This window comes from Morus notabilis, unplaced genomic scaffold, assembly GCF_000414095.1.
Source record: "Morus notabilis unplaced genomic scaffold, ASM41409v2 Scaffold720, whole genome shotgun sequence".
Classification (NCBI taxonomy): Eukaryota; Viridiplantae; Streptophyta; class Magnoliopsida; order Rosales; family Moraceae; genus Morus; species Morus notabilis.
Genome location: NW_010367011.1, coordinates 194,282 through 215,664, shown reverse-complemented (window position 1 = coordinate 215,664; position 21,383 = coordinate 194,282). Strand labels below are relative to the sequence as shown.

At 34.3% G+C, this 21,383-nt stretch overlaps 1 protein-coding gene and 1 pseudogene across 1 annotated transcript; one reads left to right on the top strand and one right to left on the bottom strand.

Annotated features, from left to right (window-relative positions):
- Nucleotides 1-14,531: 14,531 nt before the first annotated feature.
- LOC21396421 (patatin-like protein 3) lies at nt 14,532-17,697 on the top strand. The gene is made up of 6 exons (XM_010111601.2): nt 14,532-14,717; nt 14,983-15,164; nt 15,688-15,871; nt 16,088-16,246; nt 16,863-17,165; nt 17,278-17,697. The coding sequence occupies exons 1-6, from the start codon at nt 14,601-14,603 to the stop codon at nt 17,503-17,505; spliced, it is 1,173 nt and encodes a 390-aa protein (XP_010109903.1). The 5' UTR covers nt 14,532-14,600; the 3' UTR covers nt 17,506-17,697.
- A 947-nt stretch (nt 17,698-18,644) lies between these two features.
- Nucleotides 18,645-20,720, bottom strand: LOC21396420 (annotated as a pseudogene).
- Between the last annotated feature and the right edge of the window lie 663 nt (nt 20,721-21,383).

Below are 21,383 nucleotides of genomic sequence, written 5' to 3'. Positions count from 1 at the left end.
TTTATTTTTCAAAGACAAAAAATAGAGAAAATTCAAAAAAATAGAATATTCTTCAAAAAATGGTGCTGCTTATTGAATTAATTCCTAAAAATACGTAAAAATGTAAATTTGTTCCTCATCCCGGCCCCTGGGCGCCCTACTACGCGGGCTGAGGGCTTTTTGATAATTTTTTTCTTTCTTGGTCATTTTGTGAGGCCATTTTTTACAGCCATGCCCAGAAGAATGTAAGGATCGTGTCCGCTAAATTTCATAATTTTTTGACGCTGTTATTATTTTATTATATTTTTCAAATAAGAAAAATAAAGAAAATCATAAAAAATAGAACATTCATTAAAAAATGGTATCACTTGTTGAATTATTTCCTAAAAATCATATATTAATTTTAGAATGCAAAAAATAAATAAAAATATATATTTTGACCCATCTCGGCCCCTGGACGGCCCATTACTCGGGCTGGGGGCTTTTTGACACCGTTTTACTTTTTTTGTCATATTTTGAGGCCATGTTTTACAGGCACGCCCAGAAAAATGTAAGGATTGTGCTGCCAAATTTCATAATTTTTTGACCTCATATTTATTTTATTTTATTTTTGAAAGACGAAAAATTAAGAAAATCATAAAAAATAGAATATTCATAAAAAAAATGGTGCCACTTATTGCATTAATTCCTAAAATTTGTATATTAATTTTAGAATGTAAAACATAAATAAAAATGTAAATTTTTTTTCCATCCTGGCATCTGACCGCCCCACTACGCGGCGCGGGGACTTTTTGAAAGCGTTTTACTTTTTTTGTCATTTTTGTCATTTTTTGCAGGCATGCCTAGAAAAATGTAGGTATCATGTCTGCAAAATTTCATAATTTTTGACGTCGTTTGTATTTCATTTTATTTTTCAAATACGAAAAATAAAGAAAATCATGAAAAATAGAATATTCATCAAAAAATGGTTCGGCTTGTTGCATTAATTCCTCAAAATTGTATAATAAATTTAGAATGAATAAAATAAATAAAAATGTACATTCTTGACCCATCTCGGACTTCGGTGCCCCACTTCACGGGCTAGGGACTTTTTAACAGCGTTTTACTTTTATTTGTCATTTTTAGAGCCATATGTTGCAGGAAAACCCTAAAAAATGTAAGGATTGTGTCTACAAAATTTCATACTTTTTTGACGTTGTTTTTATTTTATTTTATTTATCAAAGATGAAAAATAAAGAAAATCATAAAAAATAGAATATTCCTCAAAAAGTGGTTCCGCTTGTTGTATTAATTTTTAAAAATTGTATGTTAAATTTAGAATGTAAAACATAAAGAAAAATATAAATTCTTAACCCATCCCGGCCCTTGGGCACACCTCTACACGGGTTGGGGGCTCTTTAACAGCGTTTCACTTTTTTTGTCATTTTTTGAGGCCATTTTTTGGAGGCATACTCAAAAAAATTTATGGATCGTGTCTGCAAAATTTCACAATTTTTTGATGTCATTTTTATCTTATTTTATATTTGAAATATGAAAAATAAAGAGAATCATAAAAAATAGAATATTCATCGAAAAATGGTTTTGCTTGTTGCATTAATTCCTAAAAATTGACTATTAATATAAAAATATAAAATATAAATAAAAATGTAAATTTTTGGCCCATCCCGGCCCCTAGGGCCCTAATACGCAGGTCGGGAGCTTTCTGACAGGGTTTTACTTTCTTTGTCATTTTGTGAGGTCATTATTTGCATGCGTGCCTAGAAAAATGTAAGTATCGTGTTTGCAAAATTTCATAAGTCTTTCACGTTTTTTATTTTATTTTATTTTTCAAAGACAAAAAATGAAGAAAATAATAAAAAATAGAATATTCATCAAAAAATGGTGCCGCTTGTTGCGTTAAATCCTAAAAATCGTATATTAATTTTAGAATGTAAAAATAAGTGAAAATGTAAATTTTTGACCCATTGCGGCCCATGGGCGCCCCACTACGTGGGCCGGGGGCTTTTTGACAACGTTTTACTTTTTTTATCATTTTTTGAGGCAATTTTTTACAGCCATGACCACAAAAATGTAACGATCGTGTTTGCAAAATTTCATAATTTTTTGACGTTGTTTTTATTTTATTTTATTTTTTAAAGTATTTTATTTTATTTTTGAAAGATAAAAAATAAAGAAAACAATAAAAAATAGAATATTCATCAAATAATGGTCGTGCTTGTTGCATTAATTCCTAAAAATCGTGGAAGGATCGGGTTTTCAAAATTCTGTAATTTTTTTATGGCGTTTTTATTTTATTTTATTTTTCAAATACGAAAAATAAAGAAAATCATAAAAAATAAAATATTTATCAAAAAATGGTTCCGCTCGTTGCATTAATTCCTAAAAATTGAATATTAATCTTAAAATATAAAACATAAATAAAAATGTAAATTTTTGTCCAATTCTAGCCCCTGTGGCCCCACTACGCGGGGTGGGAGCTTTTTGACAGGGTTTTACATTTTTTGTCATTTTTTGAGGTCTTTTTTTGCAGGCATCCCCAGAAAAATGTAAGTATCATGTATGCAAAATTTCATAAGTTTTTTACGTTTTTTATTTTATTTTATTTTTCAAAGACAAAAAATAGAGAAAATTCAAAAAAATAGAATATTCTTCAAAAAATGGTGCTGCTTATTGAATTAATTCCTAAAAATACGTAAAAATGTAAATTTGTTCCTCATCCCGGCCCCTGGGCGCCCTACTACGCGGGCTGAGGGCTTTTTGATAATTTTTTTCTTTCTTGGTCATTTTGTGAGGCCATTTTTTACAGCCATGCCCAGAAGAATGTAAGGATCGTGTCCGCTAAATTTCATAATTTTTTGACGCTGTTATTATTTTATTATATTTTTCAAATAAGAAAAATAAAGAAAATCATAAAAAATAGAACATTCATTAAAAAATGGTATCACTTGTTGAATTATTTCCTAAAAATCATATATTAATTTTAGAATGCAAAAAATAAATAAAAATATATATTTTGACCCATCTCGGCCCCTGGACGGCCCATTACTCGGGCTGGGGGCTTTTTGACACCGTTTTACTTTTTTTGTCATATTTTGAGGCCATGTTTTACAGGCACGCCCAGAAAAATGTAAGGATTGTGCTGCCAAATTTCATAATTTTTTGACCTCATATTTATTTTATTTTATTTTTGAAAGACGAAAAATTAAGAAAATCATAAAAAATAGAATATTCATAAAAAAAATGGTGCCACTTATTGCATTAATTCCTAAAATTTGTATATTAATTTTAGAATGTAAAACATAAATAAAAATGTAAATTTTTTTTCCATCCTGGCATCTGACCGCCCCACTACGCGGCGCGGGGACTTTTTGAAAGCGTTTTACTTTTTTTGTCATTTTTGTCATTTTTTGCAGGCATGCCTAGAAAAATGTAGGTATCATGTCTGCAAAATTTCATAATTTTTGACGTCGTTTGTATTTCATTTTATTTTTCAAATACGAAAAATAAAGAAAATCATGAAAAATAGAATATTCATCAAAAAATGGTTCGGCTTGTTGCATTAATTCCTCAAAATTGTATAATAAATTTAGAATGAATAAAATAAATAAAAATGTACATTCTTGACCCATCTCGGACTTCGGTGCCCCACTTCACGGGCTAGGGACTTTTTAACAGCGTTTTACTTTTATTTGTCATTTTTAGAGCCATATGTTGCAGGAAAACCCTAAAAAATGTAAGGATTGTGTCTACAAAATTTCATACTTTTTTGACGTTGTTTTTATTTTATTTTATTTATCAAAGATGAAAAATAAAGAAAATCATAAAAAATAGAATATTCCTCAAAAAGTGGTTCCGCTTGTTGTATTAATTTTTAAAAATTGTATGTTAAATTTAGAATGTAAAACATAAAGAAAAATATAAATTCTTAACCCATCCCGGCCCTTGGGCACACCTCTACACGGGTTGGGGGCTCTTTAACAGCGTTTCACTTTTTTTGTCATTTTTTGAGGCCATTTTTTGGAGGCATACTCAAAAAAATTTATGGATCGTGTCTGCAAAATTTCACAATTTTTTGATGTCATTTTTATCTTATTTTATATTTGAAATATGAAAAATAAAGAGAATCATAAAAAATAGAATATTCATCGAAAAATGGTTTTGCTTGTTGCATTAATTCCTAAAAATTGACTATTAATATAAAAATATAAAATATAAATAAAAATGTAAATTTTTGGCCCATCCCGGCCCCTAGGGCCCTAATACGCAGGTCGGGAGCTTTCTGACAGGGTTTTACTTTCTTTGTCATTTTGTGAGGTCATTATTTGCATGCGTGCCTAGAAAAATGTAAGTATCGTGTTTGCAAAATTTCATAAGTCTTTCACGTTTTTTATTTTATTTTATTTTTCAAAGACAAAAAATGAAGAAAATAATAAAAAATAGAATATTCATCAAAAAATGGTGCCGCTTGTTGCGTTAAATCCTAAAAATCGTATATTAATTTTAGAATGTAAAAATAAGTGAAAATGTAAATTTTTGACCCATTGCGGCCCATGGGCGCCCCACTACGTGGGCCGGGGGCTTTTTGACAACGTTTTACTTTTTTTATCATTTTTTGAGGCAATTTTTTACAGCCATGACCACAAAAATGTAACGATCGTGTTTGCAAAATTTCATAATTTTTTAACGTTGTTTTTATTTTATTTTATTTTTTAAAGATGAAAAATAAAGAAAATAAGAAAAAAAATATTCATCAAAAAAATGGTGTCGTTCGTTGCATTAAATTTAGAATACAAAACATAAATAAATACATAAATTCTTGACCCATCCCCGCCCCTGGGCGCCCTACTACCCAGGGCGGGGGCTTTTTGACAACATTTTACGTTTTTTTTCTCATTTTTGAGCCCTTTTTTTTTTTTGCAGCCTTGCCCAGAAAAATGTAAGGATCACGTCTGCAAAGTTTCATAATATTTTGACGTTGTTTTTATTTTGTTTTATTTTTAAAATATGAAAAATAAAGAAAATCATAAAAACTAGAATATTCATCAAAAATGGTTTCGCTTGTTGCATTAATCGCTTAAAATTGAATATTAATCTTAAAATGTAAAACATAAATAAAAATGTAAATTTTTGACTCATCCTGGCTCTTATGGCCCAACTACGCGGGCCAGGAGCTTTTTGATAGGGTTTTACTTTTTTCGTCATTTTTTGACGCCATTTTTTGCAAGCGTGCCCAGAAAAATGTAAGTATGGTGTTTGCAAAATTTCACAAGTTTTCACATTTTTTATTTTATTTTATTTTTCAAAGACAAAAAAATAAGGAAATTAAAAAAAAAGAATATTCATCAAAAAATGGTGCCGCTTGTTACGTTAATTTCTAAAAATTATTTTTTAATTTTAGAATGTAAAAAATAAATAAAAATGTAAATTTTTGACCCATCCCGGCCCTTGGGCGGCCCACTACGCACGCCAGGGGCTTTTTGACAGCATTTTACTTTTTTTGTCATTTTTCGAGGCCATTTTTTATAGCCATGCCCAAAAACTGTAACGATCATGTGTGTAAAATGTCATAATTTTTTGACGTCATTTTTATTTTATTTTACTTGCCAAATACGAAAAATAAAGGAAATCATAAAAAATAGAATATTTCTCAAAAAATGGTTCCGCTTGTTGCATTAATTTCTAAAAATTGTATATTAAATTAAGAATGCAAAACATAAGTAAAAATATAAATTCTTAACCCATCCCGGTCCCTAGGCGCCGGGGGCTTTTTCACAGTGTTTTAATTTTTTTGTCATTTTTAAGGCCATCTTTTAAAGGCATGCCCAAAAAAATGTAAAGATCGTGTCTGTAAAATTTCATAATTTTTTTACTTCAGTTTTATTTTATTTTATTTTTCAAATACGAAACGTAAAGAAAATCATAAAAAAAATTTCATAAAAAATGGTTTCGCTTGTTGCATTAATTCCTAAAATTCGTATATTAAATTTGGAATGCAAAAGCTAAATCAAAATATAAATTCTAGACCCTTCCCGGGCCCTGGGCGTCCCACTACACGGGCCAGGGGCCTTTTGACATTGTTTTACAGTGTTGTCATTTTTTTAGTTCACTTTTTGCAGCCATGCCCCTACAAATGTAAGGATCGTGTATGCAAAATTTCATAATTTTTTGACGTCGTTTCTATTTTATTTTATTTTTTAAATACAAAAAATAAAGAAAATCATGAAAAATAGAATAATCATCACAAAATTGTGCCATTTATTACATTAATTCCTAAAAATTGTATGTTAAATTTAGAATGCAAAACATAAATAAAAATGTATATTTTTTACCCATCCCGGCCCCTGGGCACCGCACTACACGGGCCAGGAGCTTTTTAACAGAGTTTTACATTTTTTTATCATTTTTAGGCCATTTTTTATAAGCACACCTAGAAAAATGTAAGGATCATTTTTGCCAAATTTTGTAATTTTTTGTCGTCGTTTTTATATTATTTTATTTTTCAAAGATGAAAAATAAAAAAAATCATAAAAAAATAGAATATTCATCAGAATATGGTACCGCTTATTGCATTAATTCCTACAAATCATATATTATTTTCAGAATGAAAGACATCAATAAAAATATAAATTTTTAACCCATCCCAACCCCTGGGTTCCCCACTACGCGGGCCGGTGGTTTTTCGACAGCGTTTTACTTTTTTTCAACATTTTTTGACGCCATGCCCACAAGAAGGTAAGGACCGTGTCTGTAAAATTTCATAATTTTTTGACGTTATTTTTATTTTATTTTATTTTTTAAATATAACAAATAAAGAAAATCATAAAAAATAGAATATTCATCAAAAAATGGTTCCACTTGTTGCATTAATTCCTAAAAATCACATTTTAAATTTATAATGAAAAACATAAAAAAATGAAAATTTTTGACCCATCCCGGCCCCAGGGCGCCCCATTATGCGGGCCAAAGGCTTTTTAAAAGTGTTTTACCTTTTTTGTCATATTTTGAGGCAATTTTTTTGCAGGCATGACTAGAAAACTGTAAGGATTGTGTCAGTAAAATTTCATAATTTTTTGACGTCATTTTTATTTTATTTTATTTTTTAAATACGAAAAATAAAGAAAATAATAAAATATAGAACATTCATCAAAAAATGGTACTGCTTGTTGTATTAATTCCTAAAAATCGTATATTAATATTAAAATGCAAAACATAAATACAAACGTAAATTTTTAACCCATCCCGGCCCCTGGGCGCCCGACTACGCTGGCCGAGCGTATTTTGACAATGTTTTACTTTTCTTTGTCAGTTTTTGAGGCCATTTTTTCAGCCATGCCCAGTAGAAGGTAAGGATCGTGTCTGCAAAATTTCATAATTTTTTGACGTCCTTTTTATTTTATTTTATTTTTCAAATACCAAAAATAAAGAAAATCATTAAAAACAGAATATTCATCAAAAAATGGTGCTGCTGATTGCAATAATTCTTAAAAATTGTATATTAAATTTAAAATGCAAAATATAAATAAAAATGTAAATTTTTGACTCATCCCGACCCTTGGGTGCCTTACTTTTTAGTCATTTTTTGATGCCATCTTTTACAGGCACACCTAGAAAAATATACTGATCGTTTCTTCCAAATTTCGTAATTTTTTGACGCCGATTTTATTTTATTTTATTATTCAAAGACAAAAAATAAAGAAAATCATAAAAAATAGAATATTCATAAAAAAATGGTGCCACTTTTTGTATTAACTCCTACAAATCATATATTAATTTTAGAATGAAAGACATAAAAAGAAATGTAACTTTTTGAACCATCTCGGCCCCTGGGCGCCCCACTATGCTGGCTGGGGCTATTTTGACCACGTTTTACTTTTTTTTTTGGTCTTTTTTAGGCCATTTTTTTCAGTCATGCCCATAAGAAGGTAAGGATCGTGTATGTAAAATTTCATAATTTTGTGACGTCATTTTTATTTTATTTTATTTTTCAAATATAAAAAATAAAGAAAATCACAAAAAAATAATATTCAGTAAAAAATGGTTCTGCTGATTGCAATAATTCCTAAAAAAATGTATATTCAATTTAGAATGCAAAACACAAATAAAAATGTAAATTTTTGGCCCATCCTGGCCCCTGGATGCCTTACTTTTTTCATCATTTTTTGATTCCATCTTCTACAGGCACACCTAGGAAAATATACGGATCGTTTCTGCCCAATTTCGTAATTTTTTGACGTCGTTTTTATTTTATTTTATTATTCAATGACGAAAAGTAAAGAAAATGATAAAAAATAGAATATTCATCAAAAAATGGTGCCACTTTTTGCATTAATTCCTACAAATCGTATATTAATTTTAAAGTGAAAGACATAAATAAAAATGTAAACTTTTGACCGATCTCGGCCCCTGGACGCCCCACTACGTGGGCCGGGGGTATTTTGAAAGCGTTTTACTTTTTTTTGTCATTTTTCAGGCCCAGAAAAATGTAAGGATCGTGTCAGCAAAATTTCATAATTTTTGACGTCGTTTATCTTTTATTTTATTTTTCAAATATAAAAAATAAAGAAAATCATAAAAATAGAATATTCGTAAAAAAATTGTTCTGCTTCTTACCTTAATTCCTAAAAATCGTATATTAAATTTAGAATGAAAAACATAAATAAAAATGTAAATTTTGACCCATCCCGGCCCCTGGGCGCCCCACTACGCGGGGTAGGGGCTTTTTAACAGCGTTTTACTTTTTTTGTCATTTTTTGAGAAAATTTTCTGCGGGCATGCTCAGACAAATGTAAGGATCGTATCTGCAAACTTTCACAAACTTTTGACATCGTTTTTATTTTATTTTATTTTTTTAAGACGAAAAAAAAATCATAAAAAATAGAACATTCATCAAAAAATAGTGCTGCTTGTTGCATTAATTCCTAAAAATCATATATTAATATTAGAAAGCAAAATATAAATACAAATGTAAATTTTTGACCCATCCCGGCCCCTGGGCGACCGACTACGCGCGCGGGAGGTATTTTGGCAGTGTTTTACTTTGTTTTGTCATTTTTTGTGGCTATTTTTTTCAGCCACGCCTAGAGAAGGTAAGGATCTTGTTCGCAAAATTTCATAAGTTTTTTGACGTCGTTTTTATTTTATTTTATTTTTCAAAGACAAAAAATAAAGAAAATCATATAAAATAGAATATTCATCAAAAAAGGGTGCTACTTATTGCATTAATTCCTAAAAATTTTATATTAAATTTAGAATACAAAACATAAATAAAAATATAAATTTTTGACCTACCCCGGCCCCTGTGCGCCCCACTACGCGGGCCGGGGGTATTTATACAGTGTTTTACTTTTTTTGTCATTTTTTTCAGCCATGCCCAGAAGAAGATATGGATCCTGTCTGCAAAATTTCATAATTTTTTGATGTCATTTTGATTTTATTTTATTTTTTAAATATAAAATATAAAGAAAATCATAAAAAATAGAATATTCATCAAAAAATGGTTCCGCTTGTTGATTTAATTCTAAAAAATTGTATATTAAATTTAGAATGAAAAATATACATAAAAATGTAAATTTTTGACCTATTCCGGCCCCTGGGTGCCCCACTGCGCGGGCCAGGGGCTTTTTAACAGCGTTTTACTTTTTTTTTTGTCATTTTTTAGGCCATTTTACGCAGGAATATCATTGTTTGACGCCATTTTTTGAAGGGCTGCTCAGACAAATGTAAGGATCATGTCTGTAAAATTTCATAATTTCTTGACTTCGTTTTTATTTTATTTTATTTTTCAAAGACGAAAAATAAAGAAAATCATAAAAAATAGAACATTCATGAAAAAATGGTGCTGCTTGTTGCATTAATTCCTAAAAATTGTATATTAATATTAGAATACAAAACATAAAATCAAATATAAATTTTTGACCCATCACGGCCCCTGGGTGCTCGACTACGCGTGCGGGAGGTATTTTAACAGCGTTTTACATTGTTTTGTCCTTTTTTGAGGCTATTTTTTTTAGCCATGCCCAGTGGAAGGTAAGGATCTTGTCCGTAAAATTGCATAAGTTTTTTGACGTCATTTTTATTTTATTTTATTTTTTAAAGATGAAAAATAAAAAAAATCATAAAAAATAGAATATTCATAAAAAAATGGTGCTGCTTATTGCCTTAATTCCTAAAAATTGTAAGGATTATGTCTGAAAAATTTCATAATTTTTTGACGTCATTTTTATTTTATTTTATTTTTCAAATATGTAAAATAAAGAAAATGATAAAAAAAATATAACATTCATCAAAAAATGGTGTTGCTTGTTGTATTAATTCCTAAAAATCGTATATTAATATTAAAATACAAAACATAAATACAAATATAAATTTTTACCCATCACAGCCCCAGGGCGCCCGACTACGCGGGCCAGGGGTGTTTTGACAGCGTTTTAATTCTCTCTGTCATTTTTTAGGCCATTTTCTTCAGCCATGCCTAGTAGAAGGGATCGTGTCTGCAAAATTTCATAATTTTTTGACGTCGTTTTTATTTTATTTTATTTTTCAAAGACAAAAAATAAAGAAAATCATAAAAAATAGAATACTCATCAAAAAATGGTGCTACTTTTTGCATTAAATCCTAAAAATCATATATTAAATTTAGAATGTAAAACATAAATAAAAATATAATTTTTTGACCAATCTCGGCCCCGGGCACCTTGCTACGCGGGCCAGGGGCATTATAACACAATTTTACTTTTTTATCATTTTTTGCTGCCATATTTTACAGGCACGCCTAGAAAAATACACACACGTTTCCCCGGGACACACCCGGGGTACCCCCGTGACACCACGGGGCATTCCCCAGACACCCTCAAGAATACCCCCGGTACTCCCCCCGAACACCCCCGGGGCACCCCCGGGATATCCCAGGGAAACCCCCGGGAGAACCTAATGAGACCCCCGGGAGACCCCGGAAGACCCCCGGGGAACCACCGGGACACCCCAGCGGCACCCCCAGGGAAGCCCTGGGCCAACCCCCGGGACACCCCCGGGGTATCCCCGGGGCTCGCCCGTGGCACCCCCGGGGCATCCCTAGGGCACTCCTAGGGAACCCCCCGGAACACCGCCAGAACACCCCAGGGAAGCCCCCGGGGCACCCCCGGGACACCTCTGGGGCGCCCCCGGGACAGCCCTGGGGCACCCCCGGTGCACCCCCAGGACACCCCCGTGACACCCCGGGGCATTCCCCCAAAACCCCTGGGACACCCCCGATACATCCCCGCGAGACCCCCGGGACAGCCCCGGCGAACCCCCGGTATACCCCCGGAACACCCCCGGGAGACCCCCGCGACATCCCCGAGACACCCTCGAGAGACCCCCAGGATACCCCCGGGAGACCTCGGGAGGCCCCTGGGGCACCGCCGGGACACCCCAGGGGCACCCCCGGGAAAGCCCCGGGGCTCACCCAGGGCACCCCCAGGGCACGCCCGGGACACCCGCGGGGCGCCCCCAAAACCCACACGGGACACCCCCGGGACACCCCGTGGCACCCCCGGGGCACTCCCGGGACACCCTCGGGGCACTCTCGGGAGATCCCCGGGACACTCCCGGGGCACCCCCGGAGCACCCCGAGACACCCCCGGGACACCCCCGGGGTACCCCCGTTGCACCAACAAGGCACCCCGGGACACCCCCATGACACCCCCGCGGCACTCCCGGGACACCCCCGGGCGGCCCTCGGGAGATCCCCGGGACACCCCCGGGAAAACCCTGGGACACCCCCGGGAGACCACCGGGGAACCTCCGCGATACCCCTGGGGATCCCCCGGTGCACCCCCGGGGCACCCCCGGGGCAACCCCGGGACACCCGCGGGGCACCCCTTGTGCATCCCCGGGGCACCCCCTGGGCACTCCCACGACACCCCCGCGATACCCCAGAACACCCCAGTGGCACCCCCGGTGTACCCCCGGGCGACCCCCGGTGCACCCCCGGGACACCCCGGGGCACGCCCGGGGCACCCCTGGGAGACCCCCGGGAAACCCCCGCGAGACCCCCAGGCCACCCCTGTAGACCCCGGGAGCACCCCCGGGACACCCCCGGACTGCCCCGGTGCAGGCCCGGGACACCCCAGGGGCACCCCCGGGACACCGCCGGGACACCCTCTGGACACCCCCAGGATTCCCCCGGGACCCCCCCGGGGCACCCCTGGGAGACCCCCGTGGCACTCCCGGGACATCCCCGGGGCACCAACGGAACACCCTCGGGGTACCCGAGGGACACCGCCGGGGCGCCCCCGGGACACCCCCAGGACACCCCCGGGGCCCCCTCGGGACACCCCTAGGACACCCCAGGACACCCCCAGGAGACCCTGGGAGAAGAGACTTGACTAAGAGAAGGCCATGTATTTGCCAATTAAATGCAGTGGATCGAATTGTATACTTCTGCAACAATCGAAAGTCAAGAGTATATACTTTTTAATTAATAACCTTAAAGTGTAGGGTATAGAGATATAAAAAGTCCAAAAAAAAAAAAAAACCATGAATCAATATTTATTTTTGTTTTCTTTCACAACCAATTAATATATAAGAAAATTTAAGGTATAACTTATGTATTTATATAAGAGACTTATTCTATGATCATAACATGACTATTTGGGATGACACTTTGACTGGCAATGAGTCATCGGTTGATATAGCAACTACGGAGAATCTGCAAAGGCTATTAGAGATTGGGACGAAGCTGCTAGAAAAGCCAGTTTCAAGGGTAAATTTGGAAACCGGCAGGTGTGAGACAATTGAAGGAGAAGGGACCAACGCACAAGCTCTCACCCAATTTGCCAAACTTCTCTCGCAGGAGAGGAAGCTCAGAACGACTAAATGAAAATTAAATTACTTGTCCTTCATTTTAGTTTTATTTCTTCTAAGTTTAAGCTATATCTTTTCGTGATCCTTCAAGATCTAAGAGAAGATAAAGCCAATAAATTCAAATTCCTTCAATATGTAAACTTTTTACCGGTTTAGTAATTTAATTTTATCGTCCTCTCAATTAATTTCAGTACTCTAATATTTTTACTGGAAAATTTAGAGTTAATTTCCACTCATTATTGTAAACCCCTTTGACAAAGTAATATTAATAAATGATGAAAAGAAATAAAGAAAAAAATGCCTAATGAGATATGGTAACTCAACTTTGTTACTAGAAGTAGTAATATGTCATTACTAAGCAGTTAGTTACTAAAAATTGAAATTTTTTATGTTGATGGCTCAACATTTAATTGATCAAAAGTTGGATATTAGGGCAGGATCAAGACAAGCGGTTAAATTCAGTGCTTTTAGTTTTAAGGGAACTTCTTCCATTTTCAAGCCCATAAACGAATATAAATCTCCACTATATGTCTCTTCAAATAAAATTAAAAATATTAATATTAATAAAAATCTCCTGTATATGGAAAGACACAGGGAAATAGATAAAGACGTAGTCATTTCAAAAAAGAAAAAAGAAGGAAAAAAATAGGTGTATGTATATATAGCTAGGCTGCACATAATATATATATATATATATATATATATATATAGACACACACACACACATACATAGTCACTTTCAGTTTCTAATTATTCTTCCACTGATTTTGTAAGTAATTTATAAGTCGACTAAAATTGGGAACAAGATAAGGAAAACAACACCACAAGTTTGCGTATATCTTCTGCGTTATATCGCCTTATAACAGGACAACTGAATAATTGTCAGCCTTTATGTATGAACAATATAGTTAGAAAGATCAAAATAAAAATTTTTCGTCAACTTGGCAACCACATATACATGCCAAATTAGCAGCCCAACTTGCATGGCCTGAACAGTTTCTAAGAACGTTGTTGGAATTTTTTGTCTTTTTTTTCACATTATCAACACGTCTTCACACGCATATATATGACTTATGAGATAGGAATTAAGCACCAATTACTTGACGAGAAATTAAATAGAAAGAAGCAAATACATAAGGAAATTAAGTACCAACTTGACAGGAAAATACATAGAAAGAAGCAAATACATAAAAGACTGCAGATTCAGATCACCTATTCAATTTTCTGAGTCTCGATGTACCTAATCAATCGTATTTTGTCATGTCATTTAATGACTCAAATATTAAAGTATGCATGAAAAAATTAGTTAACAAACCTTTCAAACTTTTAAATGACATAATATGATTTGGTTGATTAGACCCTAATTTAATCACTAAAAATAAATAGTTGATACGAGTCCTAAGATTGCAGGAGTTAAATCATATAATTATGCAACTCATATTAGTGGGAGACTCGAAAAATAACATGAAAAAGAAGACACAAAAGCCGAATCTATGAGATACCCACGACCCAATCAACATTGACAAAGTTGACAAAATCAACTAAGGTGTACCTGACTTGGGATGGAGATATGCGGTTGGCGAGTATTTCCTTCGGAGTTTCCGGCATTATAAATATCGTAGCTTCTATATCTAGCAACCCGCTTCATCATTAGTTACCTGTGCATATATTTGTCCACATAACAATATTGATACAAGTATATACTATTGTGCGTTGCTATAAATTCTCTAAGAAAACTTTCTTCAGTTTTTCTTGACTAGCTACTCTTTTGAATCAAAATGTCGAGTGGTAGTTTTGCAAAGAGAAAGGTGTTCACAGTGTTGAGCATCGATGGAGGTGGCATTAGGGGCATTATTCCAGGCACCCATTTGGCCTTTCTCGAATCCAAGCTTCAGGTACTAATTGCTAATATATAAGTACTATTATTGTAATGGTACAACTAGTACAACCAATACTTTTATAATAACATAAATATGAAAATAATATCCCTATTGATATTTCTTGAATTATGAGGAGTCAAAATTTTATTCGTTTAACAAAAATAAAAAGAAGTATTCCATTTTAGTATCACCTTTTACTTTTGTGTGAAGTTGAATTTTAATTTCATGATTTGTATGTGTCTCGGAAAAAGTTTTTAATATCATATGGTTATTTTGTTAGGAACTAGATGGACCAGATGTAAGAATAGCGGATTACTTCGACATAATCACCGGAACGAGCACCGGTGGATTAGTCACCGCCATGCTTACAGCTCCAGACAAGGACAACCGGCCTTTGTACGCTGCCAAGGACATCACTGACTTTTACTTGGAACATGCGCCTAAGATCTTCCCACAACAAAAGTAATTGTTTTCTTAGGGTTAATCATTTAGTTTCATTTCTTTTTTTTTCCCCTCAATTTATCCCTTTGTTTTATAAACTGCAAAGCTATCATTTGAATTTGAAAATCATGTTTCAATTTTGTTCTCCCGGTAAAAACACAGAAATACCCTTAAAAGTTTCTATAAATTATTTTAAGAATAATTATATTTATTTCCCGAAAACATGATGGGTAGCAGTTCTCTTTTCTTCCAAAATATATTTGTGTTTCGGTTTAGATTTTCGATATTTTTAAAAGTTTAAACTTATTTTTCAAAAAGTACTATTTAAGGGTAGTTTTGTCTAAAACATCGATGAGGGTAAATTTGAAACATATTATTCAAATTTAAAGAATACTATTGTAGTTTTGAAAAAGATATAAATTAATTTAAAAAAAAAAACTGAAACTAAGGTGTAATTACTCCTCAATTCTTATGTAGGCCATATTTAGAAGAATACTAATTGAGTTTACTAAGAAATTTTCTGGGATGTTTCTGTGAAATTCAGCCGTAATAATTTCATCGGAAACTTGATTAGCACCTTCACGGGGCCGAAGTACGACGGGAAGTACCTGAAGTCGCTGCTAAACGACCTGCTAAGCAACCTTACTCTGAAGCAGACCTTAACTGACGTGCTCATACCAACTTTTGACATCAAGCTACTTCAACCTATCATTTTTAGCACCAACGACGTACGTATATATGATTTTTGAGTAATTTCCATTTATAATAAAGTACTAATATTGGTCACCCTTAATTACGATTTTAGTTTTCAACTAGCTAGCTAGATGTTAAACGTGCGTATACGTGTGTATAATAATACATATTAGTATAATTAATGTCATCAAAAATATTAGTTACGACTTACGAATGTGATCTGACAGTTTTAGTAATTAATTTTTGTGCAGGCAAAAGAAAATGCTCTAAGCAATGCTCGAATTTCTGATATTTGTATCGGTACATCAGCAGCTCCCACTTTTCTTCCTGCACACTCCTTTACAACTAGTGATAAGGGAAACAGTCGCAATTTTGAGCTCATCGATGGAGGGGTTGCCGCCAACAATCCAGTAAGTATTGTTTAAATTTTGCCAATCTTAGGGTTAATTCCCATTTTAGTCTCTAAACTATATATAGTCACATTTCATTTTAGTCCTAACTTTCAAAAAGTCTCAGAATAAATCCCCAAACTACTAAGGGCTCGTTCATTTCACGGGCTTGAGTTGAGAACTTAAGTTGAAAGTAAATTTATGTGAGAAAATATTGTAGTAGAAAACATTGAATTTGAACTTTTGTGAGGAAAAATATTATAGCAAAAAATTTGAGTTGTGATTCGAATGGTGGGACGAATGAGGCTTAAGTTGTTCCAAATCGACTGAAAAATGCATATTGACCATGTGTGGTTTAATAGATGTTGATTTTGTAATTTTAGTTGTTAGGACAGAACTATTAAGAAGAAAACAATGCCTTTTCACCCATCAAGTTTTTGAGAGTCCTGTGGACAAAAGGATTAATTTAGGACAATTTCATGGATTGATAACTCGTTCTGAGATATCGGTTTAAAAGTTAAAAATCAAAATGAGATTTGAAGTATAATTTAACCCTTAATCGTAATTATGTTGTATCAAGAGTTTTCATTTAGATCATAGTATTTCTATCTAAAAAATTGAATCAATTTCTAATCAGACAATGTTGGCAATAAGCCACATTTCCAAAGAGATAGCAAGGAAGAACTCGGAGTTCAAGGACATGAAGTCTATGGACAGCAATAGGATGTTAGTCCTGTCATTGGGCACAGGTGCAGCCAAGCAAGAAATGAAATACAGTGCATCTAAGGCCTCCAAATGGGGTTTGATCAATTGGATTTTCGACAACGGGAGCACGCCATTGATCGATATTTTCTTCGACTCCAATTCTGATATTGTTGATTTTCATCTCTCCGCTATCTTTCAAGCCCAAAATTCAAAGGAAAACTACCTCCGCATTCAAGTAATTATATCATTTATATATTTTTTCTAAGCGTTGTAATCCCTACGTATGTGAAGTTTACTTGCAAACTAGTTATTATTTTTCTGATAATTATTTGGTTTGCCGTGATTAGTACGACACGTTGACCGGAAACGAGTCCTCAGTTGACGTGTCAACTGAGGAGAATCTGAAGAGGCTTGTGGAGATCGGGAAAGAGATGTTGGAGAAGCCAGTCTCAAGGGTGAATTTGGAAACCGGCAAGTATGAGACAGCTGAAGGAGAAGGTACCAATGCAGAAGCTCTTACAGAATTCGCTAAACTTCTCTCTGAGGAAAGGAAACACAGGCGTTCAAACAAATAAAAGCCTTCATTGATTGCTTTGTGATCTATTTTATATGTTTTATTCCACAACTAGAAGTCTAGAACAGATAGACTAACAATAAGTGGGCCTAATTTTTTAGGTTGTTGTAATTTCCTAAATAATTCTGGGTGGTTGACTTTAGTAATTAGAAAGTGTCCCCCGTATCATCAATCTGTATGAAAAAAATTGTGTTTTTTCAATTTCAAGTTAAAAAAATTATTGTGTTTTTTCCACCTCTACTAGCTAGGTACCAAATAGCTGCTCGAGTACTTCTGGTTTTCTTCCACTAATTAAGTTTTACTGTATAACTTACATCTTTTTCTTACGTCTTTTTCTCATTGTTGGCAATTTTGGTTGCGGATATTGGATAATTGTTTGTTTTTTTAGCAAAAATCCAACTAATTGAATATTTGTAAAGGGAATGAATTTGAGGAAGAAATTCTTGAACCACAATTAATATTAATTATATTATTTCTCTGTGATATTAACCGTTAGTAGCTTGATTATTCTTGTGATAATTTCACCACAAATTAGAGAATAAATAAGATCTCTAAATGTTTCACATATATATATGAACGAGTTTTCAATAATTACGTTTTCATTAGTGTGGTTACTACTAAATATAAAAATTTGATGACATAACATGATAAGAATTTAGTTTCAGTAAGTGTCATAAATTTTTTTGGTCAATTATATAGTTTATTGTAACTGTCAGATTAATATCTTACGGCTAAAATAATAATATCTATTGATGAGTAAATATTGGATGACATATATATATAAACGAGAATAAATAAGATCTCTAAATGTTTCACATATATATATATATATATATTAATAGTTCTCACAAGATAGAAGGAGTTCTTCCCCTCCTTTTCGGAAAGCTACATATACGCACGCTAGGAGTTACTTAAATCCTTAATTATAAAGCTTTCTACTTTCTAGGTTCATTTTTTTCTTTTTCTTTTTGATCCATGACATGTAATTTTGTTCAATTTACTGCTCTACAATTCTTCCTGATTTCCCCATTTTGTCCTGCGAGCACACCCAAATTTCCCATCTTGACCATGGAAGCTCCGAAGTTCCTGGCAAACCAATAGGGATACTTGTTATAGTTCATGACCAATGCTGCAGTTGTATTGTCCTCCATAAGACCTTGGTCAGACTGGAGGAGTCCGGTGTTGTTCAAAAGGTTTCTGTAGAAGTTGTTGTCGAATCTCGTGGAAGAGGCGGGATCCAACAGAACCAAAGTCGTGTCCGAATCGTGCCGGTTCGGGCACACACCTTGCAAGTTTGTTCGAAGTGATCATGAATCCAGTGATGGGTCAGGATTGCCTGAACCATCAAAGTTGAAGAGCCTATTCTTGAACTTGAAGCATTGAGCAAATCCAATAGTGTGAGCACCTATATTCCAAGTACACATGGATAGATGAATGTGAATGCAAGTAATAATTTTTTCTTTTTTTTTTTTTACATATAAAATGGGACATTCAGAGCTTATTTGATAGGAGGGAAAGTAAAAGAGAAAAGGATGAGAGGAATATTGGAAGGACTTTAACATTCATAGTTGTTCGGTAAGAGAAAAAAGATAAGAGAATGAATTGGGTGAGAGATTTCAAATCTTTCAAAAAACCATAATTGTATATCTCTCCAAATAGGCATAGATAAGTAGAGCGAATCTATTCCAAACACAATAAGAGAAAAGTCATCCGCCTCTTCTCTATTTTCACCACCTAACCCAATATTATGTACTTTGTTTGCTTCTAATTTTTTTCCCCTCCTACCAAAAAATAGCCTAAAGTCGCAACTTAGCAATAGTCATGGAATTAGTATAGACATGATTATAGGAAGCAAACCTGAAGTCCTTTTGAAGTGAATTTGGAAGTGATATTTTCAAAAGGCTCAATGGGTGATGGCAACTGCGCAAGAGCTCCATTTGGATCGCTAGCCGTCGTGCCATCTCTGCGGCCGAGTGGTACAGCCCAATATGGGCCTCCAGACTGAGAACAACCACAACAACGCATATCTGGTAAAGGTTTGATATATACACATTCTACAATATACATACAAACCTCTAATAGCTGTGGTGATTTTCCACAATTTAACATAATATATAGAGAAGTTTACTTACAAGAAATACAGCTTCTCTAGCTGCCAGGGTGACAATGTCCGTACAAGAGACAGTGGATGGACAAGCTTTCTCCACATAGGACTTGATGTTGTCAATAGTCTCGAAGCCTCGGACTGAATTCTTATTTGCCAATGAGTTTTTCTCCCCCTTAAATGTGTCGGTATCGTCGAGTAGCAAAGACCCGTCACATCCTGCATGCCAAGAAAGTGAAGAACTTAATTGACTAATAGTCATGAAGTTTCTGTAATTATAAGAAACTAAGGGCCCATTTGGTAACATTTTCAAAATGATTTCGTTTTCAATATAAAAGTAAAAATGAGATTGTTTTGAGAATCATTCTGTAACCGATTGTAAAATTTCGTTTGGTTGGTTTTTTAAGATATTATTTTGAGTACAATAAAAAAATGAAATTGTATTTAGTTATAATTATTAATTAATATATTATAACAATGTTAAGAGTACAAGAAAATAAAAACATAAAAGGGAAAATGACTTTCAACCGTTTTTTAATTCATTCACAAAATAATTCTTATTGTTTTTTTGTTTTTGTTTCGTTTTCAAAATATTTACTAAACAAACATAATTTGCAAACTGTTTTCATTTTCGTGTCTTAAAAGACTTGCAAAAACGTTTTCAAAAACATTCTGAAACTAATTCTAAACGCATCCTAAATATCACTCAAGGGTATAGCCAGCAAAAAGTCATACTACTATTTACAACTTCCTCGTGTGCGTGAACGTTGTTTAATTTCTAGTTCTTTTTTTGGCTATTGCGAAGTAGTTGTGGCAATTTTTTTCCAACTAAAAGTACGATTATATGCAGGCAATAATAAGAGATATAGTCCAAGATATATAAGTTGAAAGACATTGACAAAGCAATCATGAAAGTGAAGCCTTAAAAGAGAGGCCGCCATTCTAGTATCGTTTGCGATCGCCGTCCGAACGCCATAACAAACAATTCTTGCAAGGTTGGGGCACGTTGCATCATAGTAATTGTAGTCAAGTTAAGGAGACACAAGAGTAGGGCTTAGGAATAAGAGGGAAAACAAGGCAAGGAAGAAAAATTTGGAAGGTTTGTAATCCATAAGATAACATGCACAGTGATTACAAATGTTTAGGTTTATTAAGTGTGTCAGCATTAAGTGCTAAGTGAACACAATTTATACACAAATTTTCTTGAGGTCTGAAATGTCATTTTATTAGTTGTTTGGTACAATTCCACATCATGTGTTTTCATGATTGAGTGATATATTAAACTGGCTCTAAGTGATAGGATGACGAATTGCACTAATAGTATTTACCAGTAGTACTTTAGAAATAATACACTAGCAGACTTCTGAATCTTTGGACTACATATACCTTCCAAGTTTGACTAAAAGAAAAACATCTCTAATGAGACAAATTTTTGCACCTAAAAGGGCAAATTGTCACTCCTTATATTTTCTTTTTTTAGTTGGTGTGGCTGAAAATTTTTTAGCTCTTAAGATAAGTAGTGTTATTGTGGGAGATACGTTGGAGCGCATTTTTCCCATTTAAGAAATACAGGACTTGTTTAGTTCAACAGCTCAAATTGTATAGATTTTAACCTTTTTAGTTAGAACTGTAGAATTTAAACTGTGATCCAAATTGTTGTTTGGATATGTAAATAATTTGTAATTTGAATTGAGAATAAAATCCGAACTATGTTTGAATAAAGTGTTGAAAACTATCATTAGAGTTTTGTAACAAATTTTATAAAACTCCATTAT